General features: G+C 38.7%; 2 protein-coding genes across 3 annotated transcripts in view; one reads left to right on the top strand and one right to left on the bottom strand.

Moving 5' to 3' along the window:
* Window positions 1-3123, top strand: part of LOC134536122 (colorectal mutant cancer protein) — a 159172-nt gene extending 156049 nt beyond the window's left edge. For both annotated transcript variants that reach the window (XM_063375705.1, XM_063375706.1), the window contains exon 16: window positions 565-3123. In XM_063375705.1, coding sequence (XP_063231775.1) covers window positions 565-696 — 132 coding nt within the window. In that variant the 3' untranslated portion in view covers window positions 697-3123. The remainder of the gene's footprint in view (window positions 1-564) is intronic.
* Window positions 3124-11004: 7881 nt separating this feature from the next.
* Window positions 11005-17591, bottom strand: LOC134536123 (pre-mRNA-splicing factor SPF27). The gene is made up of 5 exons (XM_063375708.1): window positions 17325-17591; window positions 17125-17217; window positions 14246-14418; window positions 14053-14163; window positions 11005-11646 (listed from the first exon to the last, which is right to left on the bottom strand). The coding sequence occupies exons 1-5, from the start codon at window positions 17397-17399 to the stop codon at window positions 11406-11408; spliced, it is 693 nt and encodes a 230-aa protein (XP_063231778.1). The 5' UTR covers window positions 17400-17591; the 3' UTR covers window positions 11005-11405.
* Window positions 17592-19273: the final 1682 nt, after the last annotated feature.

Raw genomic sequence — 19273 nt, forward strand, 5'->3', positions numbered from 1 at the left:
TTTTCGCGATGTCTTGCATGGGTGGTCTAATTCATTATCATCAGTTTTATTTCTCGATGCTGTGCGATTTCGGTGTTTTGTCGCGAATTAAGGTAAATTGCGGTGTTATTTCGCGATATCGCGATTCGCGAAATTTCCGTGTCTCTACATATAGATACATACATACAATTAAACTATTTTGATTAGTTTTCCCTGGTTGTATGCGAGTTTAAATTGTTAAATAATTTTAGAAACTAACAGGTAGCCTATTTATTGTACAATTATTCAGGTGCCATTACCACTTAGTTTCGTTCATTTTCTAATTTATACAAAAAAAATCTATTTCAGAACTACCTAGAAATGTACCTTAGCCAGTGACCACTATTTAGCTGTATTAATGTGCAGTAGGTTGCCAACCTTGGCAATTAAAGATAATTTCTTATAACTGCTTATTATCAACAGTAATAATATTTGTATGGGCCCAGTTCTATATGACAGGAATTCATTGTCTCTTTATTATCATTATTATTATTATTATTATTATAGTCGTTATTCAATTGATTTATTTTGGCTTTTGTGGTGCAGGTGAGATGCTTAAAGCAGCGAGTTGCCACCCTGGAAGAGGAGCTGGTGCAATGCAGGATGCATAGCTACCAACCCGTAACCACGCAGGGCAGCCACTCTCAGAGCTCCGGCGCGAGCGAAACATCGTTGTGACGGCGAGACTGAAACATGTTGTCACAGGTTCTCGTTGGCTCATGGCTCGACGGCTTGCCGTCGCCTCCACAGTGACCCGTGGTCATCAGTCTCCTTTATTCAGTGTGACTGTAACATAGGGCAAATATTTTTGTTATCGTCTGTATAGATTGCCATAATTTTGGTGCCTCGTTCTTGCCTTTCTGCTGTAAGCATGGGAAACCAAACCTAAATCGAACCGAAACTGCTCCTATGATTTTTGCCACGAGACCAGAAAGACTGACCTACGTTGTTGCCATGTTGGCAACTTGACATTGCATGTTGTTACATCACACCTTATGTTGGCAACTTGACATTGCATGTTGTTACGTCACCTTACTTTACACAAGAGAAGGGAAACACAAATTCAGGATGGTATAAAATGAAACTACCAGTTATAACTGGTTTTTTATTTTTGTGGGTTGCAGAAAGCAAAATATCACTGTGGAAGAGATCAAAATCTGATAGTAATAAACCTTACAATTTATTGCTGCAGCATTACAAGTAGTTGATCAAGAACTAAATACTAAATACTAAAATAGTTTATGAAACTTGTCTGAAAGATGAGCCAAGTTGTGGGTCCGTGCCAAGAAAATTATTACTACTTCACTATCATCAATCTAATGTCATTACATTTTATGAACGTCTATTGGTTTGTTGAAATGGGGGTTGACATTTTCGAGGGTGGTTAGAAATATTAATCTTCCCACAGGCAATATTTTATCTGGTGTTGTGCCTATGTAAGGACACAACCGCTGTCTCTACCTGTCTGGTGTGATGTAAAGATGAGTGGTAAACACAGGCAGATCTGTCACTGTGATGCCCTATCATCTTTGGCTTCAAACTGAAGATGGACCCACAGCACATCAATTTCACAAAAGCAAAAGGGTCAGGAAAGTTAAATGCCTACATCTTTCTCTGTCCCTCCACCATTCCTCCTCCACTGTTCCATTATTTTCCTCTCTCCTGCAATCCTTTACATATCTGTTCTTCCCACATCTTCCTTGGGACCTTCTTCTCTTCAACTCCATAACTTTCCTAGGCAGCTTCTCTTTTCCCATTCTCCAGACATGTCAATTATTTTTTTTTTCCTAGATCTCATTCAAGTCTTGTACTCCTGCTCTTTCTTGCATCATCTCATTCGTGATCCTGTTTTACCTTTTCTTTGCTGACCTGGCCGCAGCAGATGATGATGATGATAATAACAATAGAAGCAAACCACAAGTTTGTGGTTGAATATGGTTGTGTTGCCGTAACGCTGTCAGCAGGTACATTGTATAGCCCAGGCCTCTTGCCGTCGCCGGCCTACAACTTCATCGGAGTTCAGTCGTGTACCTAGCGTTTATTTGAATGAACAAAGTGAACACACACCATTTACTCCAAGATTCTGGACTGCAGCCTGGTCCCAGTTTACAAGTGGGCCAACCATAATTTTCCCAAAGCACCAGTTTTTTATAGGCAGAAGAATTTGAGGTGCAAAAAAAATTAAAATTGTTACCGTATAATACTGCCAAGAACAGAGACAAGGGGAATTGTTTGTTTATGCTAACTTCTGCAGTGTTCTTAAACATATTATGCCTTAAACCAAATACTTTGGAATTAGATTTAAAAACTTGTTTAACAATATAAAGTGTACTGCAACAACCATTTATTAAATTTAAATAAAAAAAAACTAACAGCTAAAACCTTTGAACGACCTTGGTATTTAGTTGAATAATGTGCTGTTGTAAGACTGATGGTAATTGAGTTTGAATTTGTGAAATTTTATGATGTTTGGGGGGAACTTGTAAAGGAAGAGGATGGGTAAAGATCGTCAACTCAGAACACTGGCTGCCTGAATTCAGGGTCTGAATACAGTATGAAACTTAATTTATTAGTATCAATCTTAAGTCTTACACTGACTCATCTTGGTTCATCTGTCAGAATCAGAACTCGTTCACATTTACTTTAAAATTTTTGAACCCGCCCCCAGACCCACACATTACCTCATTGTTAGCTGGTTGTTATTTATGTTAAATTTAACACTAAAATAGCAAATGAACAAACTAAATGCTAACAAAAGAGGCTAAAGCTTTGAAAGCTCATAGAATTAGATCTTTAACAGCACAAAAGACACTTGGGTATGAATTTACTCTACATAGGCTCATAAGATTGTGAAACATGGAATGTTGAAGTGTCATCACCTCAGGAGATAGTCATACTGATTACAGAATGTGCCATTTAGCTTTGTTAATTGTTCACAATTTTTTTTTGTTGGCTAGTGCATTGAAGGCTCTCTTCCATAATAGCATTGTGTTTCCAGGCTGTAAAAATGTATATTGTAATACAAAGCAATGTTATTTGACTGCAAACTAAATCTATGTAATTTTTTACTCAAAAGAAGCATTAAATGTGTGAGATTATAATTAATACTTGTGATTAACTTCTTTAGTATCTACATAATATGACTACCCATAGTAATTTACATTGCCATTCTGCAAAATGTTTTTCTTAGGTGTAACAAAATTACATCTTAAAAGTGAAATTTGTGCCAATAATGTTACTGAAGAGAAATGTACTGAAAATCGCATCACATACAGATTTTAACTTCCAAGGTTCCAAACTATTTAAATAAATGTTAAATTGTGGTTAGTGATAAAAAAATGTGTGCATGGAGTTCATGCGCAACAGAAGTGAAACTTCTTGCTTATTATGTATAGATAAAGATAAATTATCAGTATTTTTTATCGAATAAGAGATGATAATCGAGAATAGTAAGGATGCGGGTATGGTCTCAAATTAAAAAAAAAAGCCTTTTTCCGTGCCCTGTACTCACATCCGTTAACTGGCATTTTTTGGCATCTCTTTTAGTGGTTTATTCCCATGTTACTTTAAAAAAATACCTCTTATAAGCTTCTGCCTTTTTAATATTTTAAGGCATGATAATAAAAAATGATATCCAGCTGAATAAAATGAAAGAAAAAAAAACATAACAAATAACACTTTCAAGTTAATCTCGCAAGTCTACAAGTCCTTTTAACATTTCAAATCACAGTGTTCACATACCAAAAAATAAATTACACTTATAAAGCTAACCTTTTAAGTCTAAACGTCTTTTTTTTTTTACATTTTCAATCACATTATTCACATACAAATGAATGATACTTATAAAGTTAAATGCACAAATTAATATTTCTTTTCCACACAAATAAATAAATTTTAGATATGTTAAATAAAATTTAAAAAATCCGGTAGCGTCAATTGTTAGCCGTTACGAAAACTCAGTTGAAGACACACACAAGCAGTGTTACGAGAATTATGTAGTATCACTGTTGCGTCATTTTTACAGGAATTTTCGTAGCTCCCTCAAAAAGCAGTTTCACTTTAAAAAGACACACAAACATACATGCATGCAACAAACGAACAAAAGATTTCCATAGCCTTTTAAACACAGAGTTGGTTTCGTCACAGGTATAAATCACACTGGGAATAAATCAATTACAGTTAAATTTAAGGTGTTGGAATGATTGTAATTTTTGTTGCAATTATATTTTTGGGTTTTATGTGTGTTTAGTGCCAAATGTTAATCTTCAGGGGTAATGTGATGAAATGAATGGAAGTGATGTGAGCAAAATCATTTTCATGCTGACAAACATTGAGATGACAACCTTACAAATGAAAATACAGTAGAACCCTTGTTTGATCGTGTATATATGTAATTAATGAAATTCAGTGTGTGACTTTTATGGTTCAGTGCGGTATGGTGCTCTGCAAGAAAACTATACTTAAGACTTCCTAGCTATTGATTCACACTAGTGCGTAGACGAGGACATTTCCTGTGTTTTAAATCTCCCGCCCTCACTGCATTCACTGTGTGAGTTGGCAACACATCCGGCTACCAAGTTTCTACAGTTGGTGTCCCTGGCGGCAGGCGGATGTAACCAGTCGTCATCATGGAGTCTGGCCGGTAAGACGTCGTTTCGGGTACACTCGGTACCAATCTGTTTTGCCGTACATGTGATGTTGGTCATCGGTGTAATACAGTCCATTTTTTCGTATGACCAAACATTTTGGTCCTCCGGGCCGGATATTTCCAGTGTTTTTCGTATCGTGCGCAAGTTATTGTGGTGCGTTTTATCGTTTGCCACGCGGGCATTTATTTGTATTATCGGCCCGCTGTTTCGTTAAATTCCGCTTCGTGTAAAGTTGTTTGGTATTCCACGCCGTCTACCGTTCAGATTCTCTGTTATGCTGTGTTAGTGAGGCTAATAATTTGCCGGTGCGTGTCTCGTGAATGAATTAACCTAACAAAGTGCGCGAGTGAGCACGTGTTTTCGAAATGTTGTTCGCATTCGCGGACATCTTGTTAAACATTGCCTAGTAGATTTTCGCCGATTTATTGCCTCGTGGATTGGTTTACTGTACTTAACCTCAATTATGGCTGGTGCTCAGGCGGCAGCATTGCGGTTACGTCTCGCAGAAGGTCGTATGAAACGTGCAAGCGATCTCTCAATTGCCGCGGCAAGTGATGTTTCAAAGGTGAAGTTATTGTTAGCTACCGTCCGGGATTTGCCTGCCGTGAAAACGTCGTATGATGCAGACTACATCACAGTGGAAGCAGCATCGGCTGACCTCGAGGATTATAATGCAGAACTGCACCTGCAGCGTATGATGACGTTTGAAGAGCAATACTACAGTGTGATGGCCGCTGTAGACGCTGTGGACAGTAAACCAGACCTGCTGGAGACCTCCGCTAGCGAGACTTCAAATGGCCGTAAGTTGAATGTTGCTTTGCCGAAGATTCATCTTCCTCATTTTGATGGTACTCCCCAGAAGTGGCCTAATTTTGCAAATTTATTTACGACACTTGTCACGGAGAACTCTCGGTTGTCCTCTGTTGAAAGGTTGGCATATTTAAAGGGTGCTGTCTCTGGTGAACCTCTTGGCATAATTCAGCCTTTAGAATTGTCAGAAGCAAACTTCGAAGTTGCATGGGACTTGCTTGTAAAGAGATATGATAACAAAAGGTTGATTGTGTCCGCTCATGTAGAGGCCCTGTTTAATGCACCTTCAGCATCTGTCGAAACCCCCAAGTCACTTCGCCAGCTACTTAATGTCATCTCAGAAAACCTTGCTGCTTTGAAGGCACTGGGAGCTCCAGTGGAGCATTGGGACATGATCCTTTTACCGATACTGTCAAGGCGGTTGGATCCCAAGTTGCAAGGAGAGTGGGAACTTAGTTTGAGCCATGAGTTTCCTAAACTTGAAAATTTTGAAGCATTCCTTGAAAAACACTGTAGGGCCCAGGAGTTGGTTGGTTCGTCTCGCTCCAAGCCTGTGCGGCCACAGTTACTGAACCAAAGGCCGCAGTCCTCTTCTATGCCTAAGAATCATAATTCATCCAGCTTTGTTGTCAATTCATATATATCACAGTGTTGTTTGTGCAACTCATCACATACCTTGCACCAGTGTCCTGAGTTCGGATGTATGACTCCCAGTGATCGCTTTGAAATAGTAAAGAAACATAGATTGTGTTTGAACTGTCTAGGAAAGTCTCACCAGTCAAAAAACTGCCCATCTACATCATGTCGCACTTGTGGTAAGAAACATCATACCCTGTTACACTTTGTACAGAAGACTTGTTCTGACAAAAATGACGTGTCGGCCACCTCATCACCAGATCAGTGTGTGTCTACTCTTCCAACAGTTATGTCAGCAGTTACTAACTCAGAACACACCATTCTGCTATCAACAGTTCAAGTTGCGGTTTTGGACTCTGCAGGGAATGCATGTACAGTTAGGGCCCTGTTGGATTCCGCTAGCCAAGCTAGTTTCATTTCAGAGAAGTGCATGCAGAGGCTACGTTTACCTCGTATTAAGGCGCACCTCCCAGTCACTGGCTTGTCAAGCACACCTGTCAATATCGCTCGAGCCTTTGCCTCCATTGTTATTGCTCCTGTCGGTGGGGTTGGGCCTCAATATGCCTTGGATGTCTTCGTCTTGCCTCGGATAACTGCGGATCTGCCTTGTGTAAAGTTGTCACCTGAAGTTAGCAGGGCAGTGTCTAACCTGAAACTTGCAGATCCTACGTTTGACACACCTGGCCCTGTCGATTTGCTCATCGGCGCTGACCTTTTTCCCCAACTGCTCACTGGAGGCAAGCTCAGTGGCCCACCTATGGCTCTTGACTCTGTATTCGGTTGGGTTTTAATGGGAAGGGTGCCCTCTGAGCCACCTCAGTGCTCTAAGTCATTTTGTGTTTCACTTTTCACATTATTCCCTCCGTTAGAGGACACCATGAGAAGATTCTGGGAGTTGGAAGAATTTCCGGCCACAAGGCATTGTTCTCCTGATGATGACATCTGTGAAAGGACATTCGTTGACAGCCATACCCGGAATGGCGAGGGTCGTTATACTGTGTGTCTGCCATTTCGTGCCTCGCAGCCGGAATTAGGTACCTCTCGTTCTCAAGCGGTTCGTCGTTTGATTGGGCTCGAAAGACGTCTCAGAGGAGACCCTCAACTGCGGAGCATGTATTTTGAGTTCATGACGGATTATCTGACAGCTGGGCATATGGAAAAGATTCCCCCCGAACAGGTGCATTCGAAACAGGCATACTACTTACCGCATCACTCTGTCGTAAAACCAGAGAGCTCAACAACCAAATTACGTGTAGTCTTTGATGCGTCTGCAAAAACGTCCAATGGATTATCCCTGAACGACAACTTGCTGACTGGCCCAAAGTTGCAACGTGATATTGTTGAAATTTTGTCCAACTTCCGACTGCACATGGTTGCCTTTACAGCAGACATAAAACAGATGTACCGCCAAATCGGTGTTTGTATTGAGCATCAAGAGTACCAGCGTATTGTGTGGAGATTTGCTGACACAGACCCTATTGAAGATTATTGGCTGAAGACAGTAACGTTTGGTGTGTCTGCAGCTCCTTACTTGGCCCTTCGCACGTTGAAACAACTAGCTTGTGATGAATCTGTGGCATTTCCTTTGGCGTCTAAAGTTTTGCAGGCAGACATCTATGTTGATGACATCGTGACAGGCTCACAGTCTGTCAGCTCTGCATTGGAAATCCAGCGCGAATTGATTTCATGCCTTGAACGAGGTGGGTTCAGACTGCGAAAGTTTTTGAGTAATCACCCAGCTTTACTTGACTGGTTGCCAGCTGAAGATTTGGAAGTGCCACAGTTGTTTTGTCTTGACCCGGATAGTCAGTTGGCTGTAAAGGTGTTAGGGCTTCAGTGGAACCCAGTCTCTGACATGTTTGTGTACAAGATTAAGAGTAGCTCCATTCGTGCCACCAAACGCACCATATTGTCTACAGTTGCAAAAATCTTTGATCCTCTTGGCTGGCTTAGTCCGCTGTTAATGGTAGCTAAGCATCTGCTGCAAGTCCTGTGGTTGAAAACTGTTGACTGGGATAGTGATCTTCCTGAAGATCTGGCACATCGCTGGAACCTATTTCACAAGGATCTACCCCTGTTGTCATCCATAATGATTCCCAGATGTATAAGAGGGTCAAACTGTTGCCGTTACGAGTTGCATGGTTTTTCAGACAGCTCTGAGCTTGGCTACGCAGCAGTCGTCTACCTGCGTGTTCTTGGCCCTGATGAAGTTAAGATCCATCTGTTGATGGCGAAGTCAAAGGTAGCACCTCTAAAGGTTCAGTCACTCCCAAGATTGGAACTGTGTGGTGCCCTACTCCTTGCCCGGTTACTCAGCCATATCACTCAGAGTTATACAGAAAACATCACTGTGTCCTCGGTGACAGCCTGGACTGATTCGCAGGTAGTGTTGGCATGGGTAAGGTCATCTCCTCACAATTTGAAAACTTTTGTAGCGAATCGAGTGAGCGAACTTCAGAACCTCACTGATGCTGCCTGGTGGAGGCATGTACCGTCAGCGGAAAATCCAGCAGACTGTGCTTCACGAGGTCTACTACCAGCGCAGCTTCTGGAACATCACTTGTGGTGGACAGGCCCGGTGTGGCTGAAAGAGTCTGTTCACCACTGGCCTTCAAGCTCTCCAGGTGCTACTGAAGTGGATCCAGTCCTGCTGGAACAGAATGTTTGATCGTGTATATATGTAATTAATGAAATTCAGTGTGTGACTTTTATGGTTCAGTGCGGTATGGTGCTCTGCAAGAAAACTATACTTAAGACTTCCTAGCTATTGATTCACACTAGTGCGTAGACGAGGACATTTCCTGTGTTTTAAATCTCCCGCCCTCACTGCATTCACTGTGTGAGTTGGCAACACATCCGGCTACCAAGTTTCTACAGTTGGTGTCCCTGGCGGCAGGCGGATGTAACCAGTCGTCATCATGGAGTCTGGCCGGTAAGACGTCGTTTCGGGTACACTCGGTACCAATCTGTTTTGCCGTACATGTGATGTTGGTCATCGGTGTAATACAGTCCATTTTTTCGTATGACCAAACAACCCTGTTATAATGAATCTGAAGGGAGTAGTTTATATGTTCACTATAGAGGGGAAACTTTATATCTGGGAAAACTTTTATATTGGCAATACATACTCAAAAGCATAATCTTAACTACATATAGGCCTAAGCCAAGAAAAGAACGAATGAAAATACTCAAAGCAACAGTTTTATGAGCAAATGCAGATATTTTTAATACACTACACATGTACAAACTTTCTATTAATGGTTCTTCGACATCGGCGTATTTTCCTTTTTTCAGGCGTTTAATACTCTGTGACGTATTCGCAGCTTGAGAAAGAAGATTGTTCAGCTTGTTTAATATTGTATTTAATGTGGATGTTGCAATTCCCAGTTCCTTTGATATTAACACGTGCGGGACAGTGGGGTTGGAGTCTACCTTTTTAACAATGTCCAGTTTATCTCGCACAGATAATGCCTTACGTTTTTTAACGCGTTTTTCACCCATTTTTATGTACGTATTTCTTATTGAAGCACATTTGCAGCTTAATAACACGAAATTCTTTTTACCGTCAAAAGTAAATAAACGAAAAATAACGAGTCTGGCGCATCAAAGATCACTACGTATCATTTAGTATCGCAGTTGCTAAAGCTGGAACGAAAATTTCTTACTTTCTATGGAAAAAAAAAGTCCACAGTTCTATCTAGTGGTAGTCTTACGAACCTTACTCGATCAAAATGTCCAAAACGTGAACGATAAAAATGAGACGAAAAATTTTGAATTTGTTGCTATAATGTACATACGTATTTTTGTGGCGGTAATTTATGTTTAATTTTGATAACTTATTAAATGTACACGCGTTCGCCCATTCTTTAACGTTTTGTGAAAATACTTGTAATTATATGAAAATATTTGAGATAAATGTGCATTATGTCGGCAAAATTTGTTCGTGGTACACGGGAAAACGTATCAACATTGACAAAAGTTGTGCGCTATATCCAAAAAATTAATACATAACCTCACATCATTTTGCCGGGACCGAGACGGAAATTCACAATAAACGGGAATTCATTATAGGCGGGTTCACTATAAACGGGTTCTACTGTAGTTCACCAACAAGGCAGTAACTGATGACTAAAGCTGCAATGCTTTTTATATTTATACTTGGTTTTATGTATATTTCTTTAATTACTTATTGTGGCACAAAAATTTTGTTTTTCAAATGGAGAAAAACGTGGTTTCACGGTAAACGTCTCAAACGAAATTGAAAAATAATACAGTATGAAAACCTCTCTTCTCATTTGTTTGCACTTTGGTTTTAGAAACCTTATAGGTTAGGCCAAGAAATAATTGTTAATGGTATGTGAACACACATTACAGTGTGTTTTGTGTAGGTTCTGTCCTGTTTATGCCAAAATATAGAGTTGGTGTACTGCTTCATTTAGTACCTACCATGTGTTTTAATGATTCAACAGTAAGTTATTTATTTATTTTTTTGTTGAATTTAAGGAGATAGTCAAATGTATATTTTTTTAGATAGTTTCTGTACTGTAACCCAAAACGGTTTTTTTATTCTGTAAAAATCATCAGAAATTCTGAAGAAAAGCCTTGCTTCAATTTCCCCCCCCCCCCCCACTTTTTTTTTTAAATTTTGTTAAGTGGAGGGCCCTCTTAGAACAGATTTCTTAATTTCTTGGCATGTTTTCAAATCATTCTGCAAGATGGCATTGTGATACTTGAAGTAGTTTTTCATTTTATCACATGGTTAGGTTAGGTATAAATATAATACATGACATGATATTGTAAAATGGGTTGGTTGGTAGTTGGTATAGCTTAGCGACATTTAAAATACTGTCAAATCATTTGGAATTACCTTACAATCTCAGAAACACAAATGTTTGCTAAAAAATTTTTATTTCTAGTCCATCATTTCATTTTTGACTCTTGAACCCTAGATTCAGATTCAAGGCACTCTTTGAGATTTGAATTCAAGAAAATGGGGATTTGACCCATTACTACATTAAAGCCATTTAATAGTTGCTTTTCATAATGATAACAGCGATAAAATATTTACTGTACACATTAATATGTACTTTAATTGAAAGGCTATGGAATGTTTACAATGATTAAGGATATCTATAAATTAACTTATATTTTTTACACTATTTTGCTGTATTAAATGTTAAAAAAAATTTTTTTTTACATAAATTAACCAATCACTTCTATGCTCGAAGCAACATTTTGTTCACACGTTGGAGAATTAATTGTGCTCGCTGCACAATAAGCGAAGAAGATCGCTCAAGCGTCCTTCACTTGCGTCTCCTCCTTGTCCTTGTCTTTTGTGTCTTTGTCCTTGTCCTTGTCCTTGTCCTTCTCGGCCTTGAGCCGCGCCATCTCCTTCTCCAGCTGGACGCACGACTGCTCGATCTCGTAGTTCTTGCTGACGAGGCCGACCCACGACGCCTCCAGGTGGCGCAGCTTCTCGCCCCCTTGCGTCTGCATGTTCTTGCGCTGCCAGTTGATCTCCTGGATCTGCTTCCTGTAACCAACCCTCACATCACATCACTGGGTATGGGAACTGAACAGTAGCAGCACCTGTCCATACATACAAGCTCGAGTGGTTTGAGTGCTTCAGTATGTATGTTTATCAACACATCCTGCAAACCACACAGCGAACAAGAACAGTGTTTGTATACCTGTGTAACAAAAAAAATTACGGGTTTTTGAAGACCTATAAAAAATCACTTCTACCAAAATTAAGTAATGTTTAACAACATAATTTTAAAAAGAACAAGAACCATAACTCACCTGTGTATTTTCGACAACCATTAACCTTGATAAACAAAACTCATCCCTTTAAGATTCTGCTTCTTATGTAAGATACTACAGAACAGATACCTTTGATCGTCCTTCTTCCATTTCATAACTTTAGCTACTAGCCACCAGTTTCATTTTACTTTAATAAGAATTAAGGACTATTCTGGATTATAGAAGAAAATGACTTTTTTAAGGTCTGCGCGAACCCATTTTCTGCATATTAACCAACACACTGCTAGTAAATAAAAGGCAAAATGGTGATAAAAATATTTCTTACTCTTTGCAATCACATGACATACCTTACGCATATAGCTGAATGTGAAACACAGTACAAAAGGAATTAATCCTTTTTTTGTTAGATAAAGTATTCATAAAAAAAAACATTCATGGAAAGTACTTTTATTTACAAAGTGAAGTATAAAAATGCACGCAAAACAATTTAATTTAATAAGTCATGCAACAAAATCTTTCTTCAACTTTAAATAGAAAAACAAACTTTAAATAGAAAAACAAAATCTGTGATCCAAATGCAAGCCGAACGAACGCGTAACTACCGTAGTAAACACCACGAGTGAGCGGGATGTCAAATGTAGTTAACTCGATTCCGCATAGAGAGCGCGCATTGCATGCAATCGGCGAGATATCGATATTCGACTACGTGTGCGCGCTCTATACGGGAAGCAACATAACCAAACAGTAATGATTGCAACGAAAGCTGGCTACATTTTTGTAAGTGGTACACTGCGGCAACACAGACAAAGAATGAAGATTATAACGTTTAAAAAGTCTTAAAAGAAAATTTACACATCAGGCAGCTTTGTATTTCCGTTATTGAAATAAGTACGCGGTAATTACTGAATAAATATTACCTATATTTATACTTTAAAAACATTGTTTTATACGGAAAATATACCTACACAAAGTGCTCGGCATCTAATAGCGGGACCAAAAACATAATGCGACGTTTACACGAGAGGTTTTTTTTATCCAAATTTTGACGCCCTAAAATATAGGTGCGACGATTATGCGATAAAAGAGGGTAGGTCCACCCCAAGTTCATTTTCCTGTTGAAGCCACTCGATGTATAAGCATACCTAATATGAATGTTGTACCCATCAGCAAATTGTTTAACAAGATATGCATGTTTAGCATGAATAAACACTAGAGGAAAACTTTCAACCACTGAAATTAGTGCTTGACAAGAGTATCGAAAGAGACAAAAGTGTATTAACTAAAAATGACACTACAAATAAATCTCATAAAACCTTTTATTTCCCTCCTAACTATTTGGATTGGAGGACCTTAAAAACTGGCAAATTTTACACCCGCATTGAGCACTTTTTATATAGGCTGTTTTACAAACATGATTAAGACTTACCAGTGTGCTGAAATTGCAATCTTATTTCAATTCCTGAGAGGAAAAAACAGCGAATACTACCACAGTTATTATACATGGCTCTGAACAACAGCCTTGAATCTAGCTTATACACTGTATTCTGCTCTCAAAAAATTTCCTGAATCTCAAGTTTTTGATTTTCCTGTAGTCAAAGAAAATTAGATTTGAATTCATTTTTTTTTTCTTTCTTTTTTCAAGCTTTGAACACCACACATAAATTTAAAGAAAAACAATTTTTTTTTTAATTACTTGTGAAAAATAGTACATAAGATTAATAAAAAAATTAGGTAAACAGAAGTCAAGAGCAAATGATGATTGATGAACTTAAAAATAAAACATTTTGAAATTTGCAGAGGTGATGTGGAATGATAGCAACATGACAAAACTTGGACAGTAAATAACACCAGAAAGCAGTTTTTAGCTTTTTAAGTATTTTCATGACGGGGAAAATAAAACTTACAAAAATATATCTAATTCTTTATCTGTACACATTAAAATAACTTACAACTGATGGTTAACCTAATTCATACCTGTTTTATCAAATTACACGTAGTTAGTTTCTACTGTCCAGACATCAAAATAACTAACTTCTCTTCCCAACTCACATCCTGTAGTGTACAAATGCTTCTTACTGTCCTGATTGTTCCATCAATTGAAGCCTTTCTGAAGCTAACCAATACAAAACCTCTACTATCGCACACCACAGTAACTAGCGCAGCCAGGCAAACATACCTCATGCCCTGCAGTTGCTTCTGTGCCAGCGTCACCAACTGCACCAACACTTCCAGGTACGACTTCCACGCCTCGCAGCCGTACTCCACCATCAGTTCCAGGTTGCAGATTCTGCAACACCGCTCGTTTGCGTCACAATCAACAACTACGTGCAGGCTCGGAACGAAGTGCCGGGGGGGCTGCCACAACGCACCTCGTGGCCTGGTGCTCGAGCTGGGCCATGGAGTTCTCGACGCACTCGTTCCACGCCGCGATGTCCGTCATCTTGCCGGCCGGCGGGGGCGGCAGCTCGTAGCGCTTCATGCTCAGCACGTCCATGGGCAGCCGCTGCTGCATGCGCTCAAACTCGCTGCGCATTATCTCCGTCTGCAACAGGGAACACGGCCCACGGCCCGTGACTCAGCATCTCGGGAAATGAAGGATTGACTTGACTGTCACTTTTCTCTGCTATGTTATTCGCAGAGATATTAAGGGCCCTGCCTATACCCAGACACACACATACGTGTGCTGAGCTTCGGAAGAAACTAAGCAATTTTAAACTGCTCAAGAGATATCCAAGTGGTGTCTCGTTATGTGGTTATGAATAGCATTTAAAACTATGCCAAAGATGGGTTCTGTTTCCGTATTTTGTCTTTAAACTGTATTTTATTAAGAAAAAAAAAGAAGATAAAACGTGTGTTTGCAGAATGATTTCTAGGGTTGAAACTCCTGGTAGAGGTTCTCCAAAGCTTTAAAGACCTGCATTACACCTTTGTCTTCATTTCTCCGCATATAATGTTATGGTTACCACACAAACCTCATACTTGCCGTATGCACGACGAGAAGACTGCGCACCAGTCCACAGCCTTGTTCTTAGAGGCGATACCGCGCTAGAAGCACCAACTAACATGTTGCACTTATAATCCCACCTCACTAACTTAAATATACATCTGACTAGATGAGTCCCTTAAGGTGAAGGGACTTCCAATATTATAGTTAACTCCAAAACACTCATGTTCCAACTCGGTGCTCATAAATTTTTAGCCAAGCCGAGATGGGATCCAACCCAGAAACCTTTACACATGAGAACAACGCATTAGCAATCATGGACACCGAAGATCATTAGCCATTTATAACGTACTAGAAATATAATATAATTGCAAAATCAAACAATGAAGCAGGTAAGATACTTCAGAAAAAAAATGTGCTACCTGTAATATGTGTCAAAATTAGGTGTACTGTGCTTGCTTTCGCTAGTATTTCAAAACGATGTTTACAAATAGTTTTTCAGTTTGTCCCAGATGTTTCAAGGCCGTTTTATCATTAGTCAGGGGACTTTAATACATCGCTTCACATCACTAGGCTACAGTGGCCCATTCTGACATCAAGCCAGGCGACAAAGAACATGCTTGATGCAACCTTTTTCCTTCCACTTATCTATTCAATAATAGGTGCCATTCATAAAATTGAAACAGTTCTCTATTTACCGCAAATATTTTATAAAAGTAATAATTTGTTGCACAAGCATGCTAAATGTACATTTTCACACCGAACTTAAAGGAAACTTCGGTAAATATGTAGAGTCGCTGTATATGCGAAAAAAATGCTAAAAATCCGAAAATACTTTTATTCTATGCTCTTTCACTTCCTCTTTTCAAATCAACCGGCGGAGATAAGAAATTCCAAATACTTTAGAAGATATCTAATTTTTTTAATTTTGGACATGTAGAGTAGCGGTATTTGCGAAAAAAAATTCTAATAATCTGAAATTACTCTTATATGCTCTTTTACTTCCTCTTTTCATTAAAACCGGCGGAGATAATAAATTCCAAATACTTTAGGAGATATCGAATTTTTTAATTTAGCAATACAACACCTGTACAACCATTCGAACAACGCCATTTTTGTTATTTTGCTGTGTGTTCGTGAATGCGTAATAAATAAAATGGTCGATTAGGTCAGGTCAGTTACATTATTAATACTTTGAAACTAAGCGGACATAAAAAATAATGTGAATTAATTTTAATGGTTGTTTAGTTTTAAAATATTTATAATGTAACTGACCTGACCAAACAAACCGGGACAAAGGATAAACAGTAGGAACTAAAATGGTCGATTAGGTCAGGTCAGTTACATTATAAATACTTTCAAACTAAGCGTACATTAAAAATAATAATATGAATTAATTTCAATGGTTCTTTAGTTTTAAAGTATTTATAATGTAACTGACCTGACCTAACAAACCCGGACAAATGATGAACATTAACAACTCACGTAAAATTTTTTTGTTACTTATTACTTGCGCAACAATATCCAAATAAAAAAATAAGACTTTAAAATTAGAAATGTTAAAAGTCCACCTAAGTTGGAGGCGGGTACATTTCCTTTGCCATTAGAAGGAAATGATGTAGTCGTTCACCTACGTCGCGATACCTCCGACGGAACATTAATAAATAAATAAATAATCACGTATTGGTTCATTTGAATACTGGCCAATCATTCATAATGTAACTGACCTATCCTAATCGACCATTTTAGTTCCTACTGTTTATCCTTTGTCCCGGTTTGTTTGGTCAGGTCAGTTACATTATAAATATTTTAAAACTAAACAGCCATTAAAATTAATTCACATTATTTTTTATTTCCGCTTAGTTTCAAAGTATTAATAATGTAACTGACCTGACCTAATCAAGCATTTTATTTATTACGCATTCACGAACACATGGCAAAATATCGTTCGAATGGTTGTACAGGTGTTGTATTGCTAAATTAAAAAATTCGATATCTCCTAAAGTATTTGGAATTTCTTATCTCCGCCGGTTTTAATGAAAAGAGGAAGTGAAAGAGCATATAATAAAAGTAATTTCAGATTTTTAGAATTTTTTTTTCGCAAATAACGCTACTCTACATGTTCAAAATTAAAAAATTTGATATCTTCTAAACTATTTGGAATTTCTTATCTCCGCCGGTTGATTTGAAAAGAGGAAGTGAAAGAGCATAGAATAAAAGTTTTTTCGGATTTTTAGCATTTTTTTTTTTGCATATACCGCAACTATACATATTTACCGAAACTTAAATGATTACATCTATTACCTCAAATGCATTCACATTAAGTGGTGGCAGATGTTCTAGGTAATTCTTCGTCGGGCGGTACCTTCTAGTTTCTTCTTCCACCATGGCCAATGCCTAAAAAGTACATAAAACACAAGTGTTGAAAAAATAGTGACCTTAAATAGTATTCAAAAACATATAACCATATTACTCTATATTTAAAAGGAAAAACAAAAACTAACCGCTTCCCTAACTCCAGGTTCATCATAGCCATGGTCAATATACGGCAAGGCATCAACTACAACTTCGCCAGCCATTTATTTATTACCAATAAAAAAAAATATATTCCTCTTCCTACAACTATTATTATCACGTTAAAGTCATCCACTCTCCTACAGACCAAAGAAATTAAGTTTAGTTTACTTTTTCATTACAAACCAACACATTTATCACTTTGAAACAACTAACACTTTTCAAAACAATAACAATAACAAACTATTTCCAAAGATAAACTTGATTGGATTTGGGAAATGAATCATAACCAGAACAATATATAAAACGATTTTCAATTATGACTAACTTATAGCTTTCATAAATATAATTTATAAACCTACATTAAAAAATAAATTTCTGATTGCAGGAAAATATTTTTTCACGAGAGTCAAAATAAGAGATTAAAAAAAAATTCTACCTTTCGTAAAATGGATCATTGAGTCTTTTTATACACCATAATATAAACATTACATGGGTTATGCAGGCCTAGCACAAAAACGGTTTGTATATTTTGAATTTTGCTAGCACTGACATCGTACAACCCGTGGTCATAACACCCTCTCACCCCTCCTGACATTGTAGGAATTCACCGACTCACCCAGCCCATACAAATAAAAAATTGTGAACCCCTCACCAAATATCCAAATAGTGCCTATAATCAAGTTCGGTATTCCAAAACCCCCCCCAAAAAAAGGGTATATGTTATGAATATGCAACACCTGTACCCAAATAACTTCATTCCAGTGCAAGATAGGACATGGTCAGTGCCTTATTTTTATAAATTGGATTTTGTTGCCCCAATTTTTTGGCTTTCTGTTGCCCAAATTCTGCGCATGAACAGAGCTTACTTTTTCGTTGATTTCGTAAAGATGGCTGAACCGCATCTTGAGACTGATGCCATCCCCACTACCTCCATTGAGTTTTACGTGATTTTTATATGGTTCGTGATCTCAGGGTAGGTTCGGCCTTGTGGCTAGAGGTAGGGGTTAACGCAGTAGGGCCCCCCGAGCTGTTATGGCCACTCGGGACGCCTGAAGAACACAATATTATTGATTGATACCTGATGAATTTATTACAGCACAGCCCTATACATAGTGCTGCCCGTCCTGCCCGTAACGGTTGTCCCGAATTGAATAGTCACACGCGCAGCCACTTTCTCAGTGGCGGTTCACGATATTACTACGCGTGAAGGACATACTCTTGCACATGATGTGATGGTTACAGAATAAACCCTAACATGACATATTATACCCTGACGAATTAAACACTTCACTATAACATATTACGTATTACACTGGGCTAATGACACGTAGGCCCGTATCTCCTGCAACTCTACCTGACTCTTAGACTTGTCCCAGATATTGATTCGTTAGTAAGTTTGGTGGCACGTGTCGCCTGCTGGCTGCCCTGTGCGGGCTGAAACTATTTAGCCGGTCGGCTAGGTTGTTGCGTGAAATGCCGACATAACTTCTTGTAGATTCCCCACAGTACTTACGTATAATGCTGAACATTCGTCTTGGAGCACTGAATAATTTAAGTGAAATATCACATGGTAAATTGAGGCCGACCCCGGAACTGTACGAAAAGATTGAGAAAGATTACGACTATTGAAACTACATGTCGGTGAAAACAAAAGTTGCTGGTTCCGTGTTGCGCGGAGTCTGCCGGCCTCTCTGAGCTCCAGAAGGATCCTGCCGCTCTCGCCGCGCGCGACCCCCCTCCCCCACCAGCTTTCCTGCGTAAACCTGTGATTTTCGCGGGAAACTGAACCGGCCAGGTTCGGGACAAGGCGCACAGTGAAACATAATTTTTGAGAGGACTGAAATATTAAATGATGAAAATAATGTCTCATAAAAACCTGTGGAAAATATACATAATTACATTTGTTGTAGTTCGGCGGAGGGATATGCAACACCTG

The sequence above is a fragment of the Bacillus rossius genome, chromosome 10 (genome assembly GCF_032445375.1).
Source record: "Bacillus rossius redtenbacheri isolate Brsri chromosome 10, Brsri_v3, whole genome shotgun sequence".
In the NCBI taxonomy this organism is placed as follows: Eukaryota; Metazoa; Arthropoda; class Insecta; order Phasmatodea; family Bacillidae; genus Bacillus; species Bacillus rossius.

Coding starts and splice junctions, on each gene's coding strand:
- LOC134536123 (XM_063375708.1), bottom strand. CDS start 17,399: ATGGCTGGCGAAGTTGTAGTTGATGCCTTGCCGTATATTGACCATGGC. Junction 17,218..17,324: donor AACCTGGAGTTAGGGAAGCG/GTTAGTTTTTGT, acceptor TGTACTTTTTAG/GCATTGGCCATGGTGGAAGA. Junction 14,164..14,245: donor CTCGAGCACCAGGCCACGAG/GTGCGTTGTGGC, acceptor GCGGTGTTGCAG/AATCTGCAACCTGGAACTGA.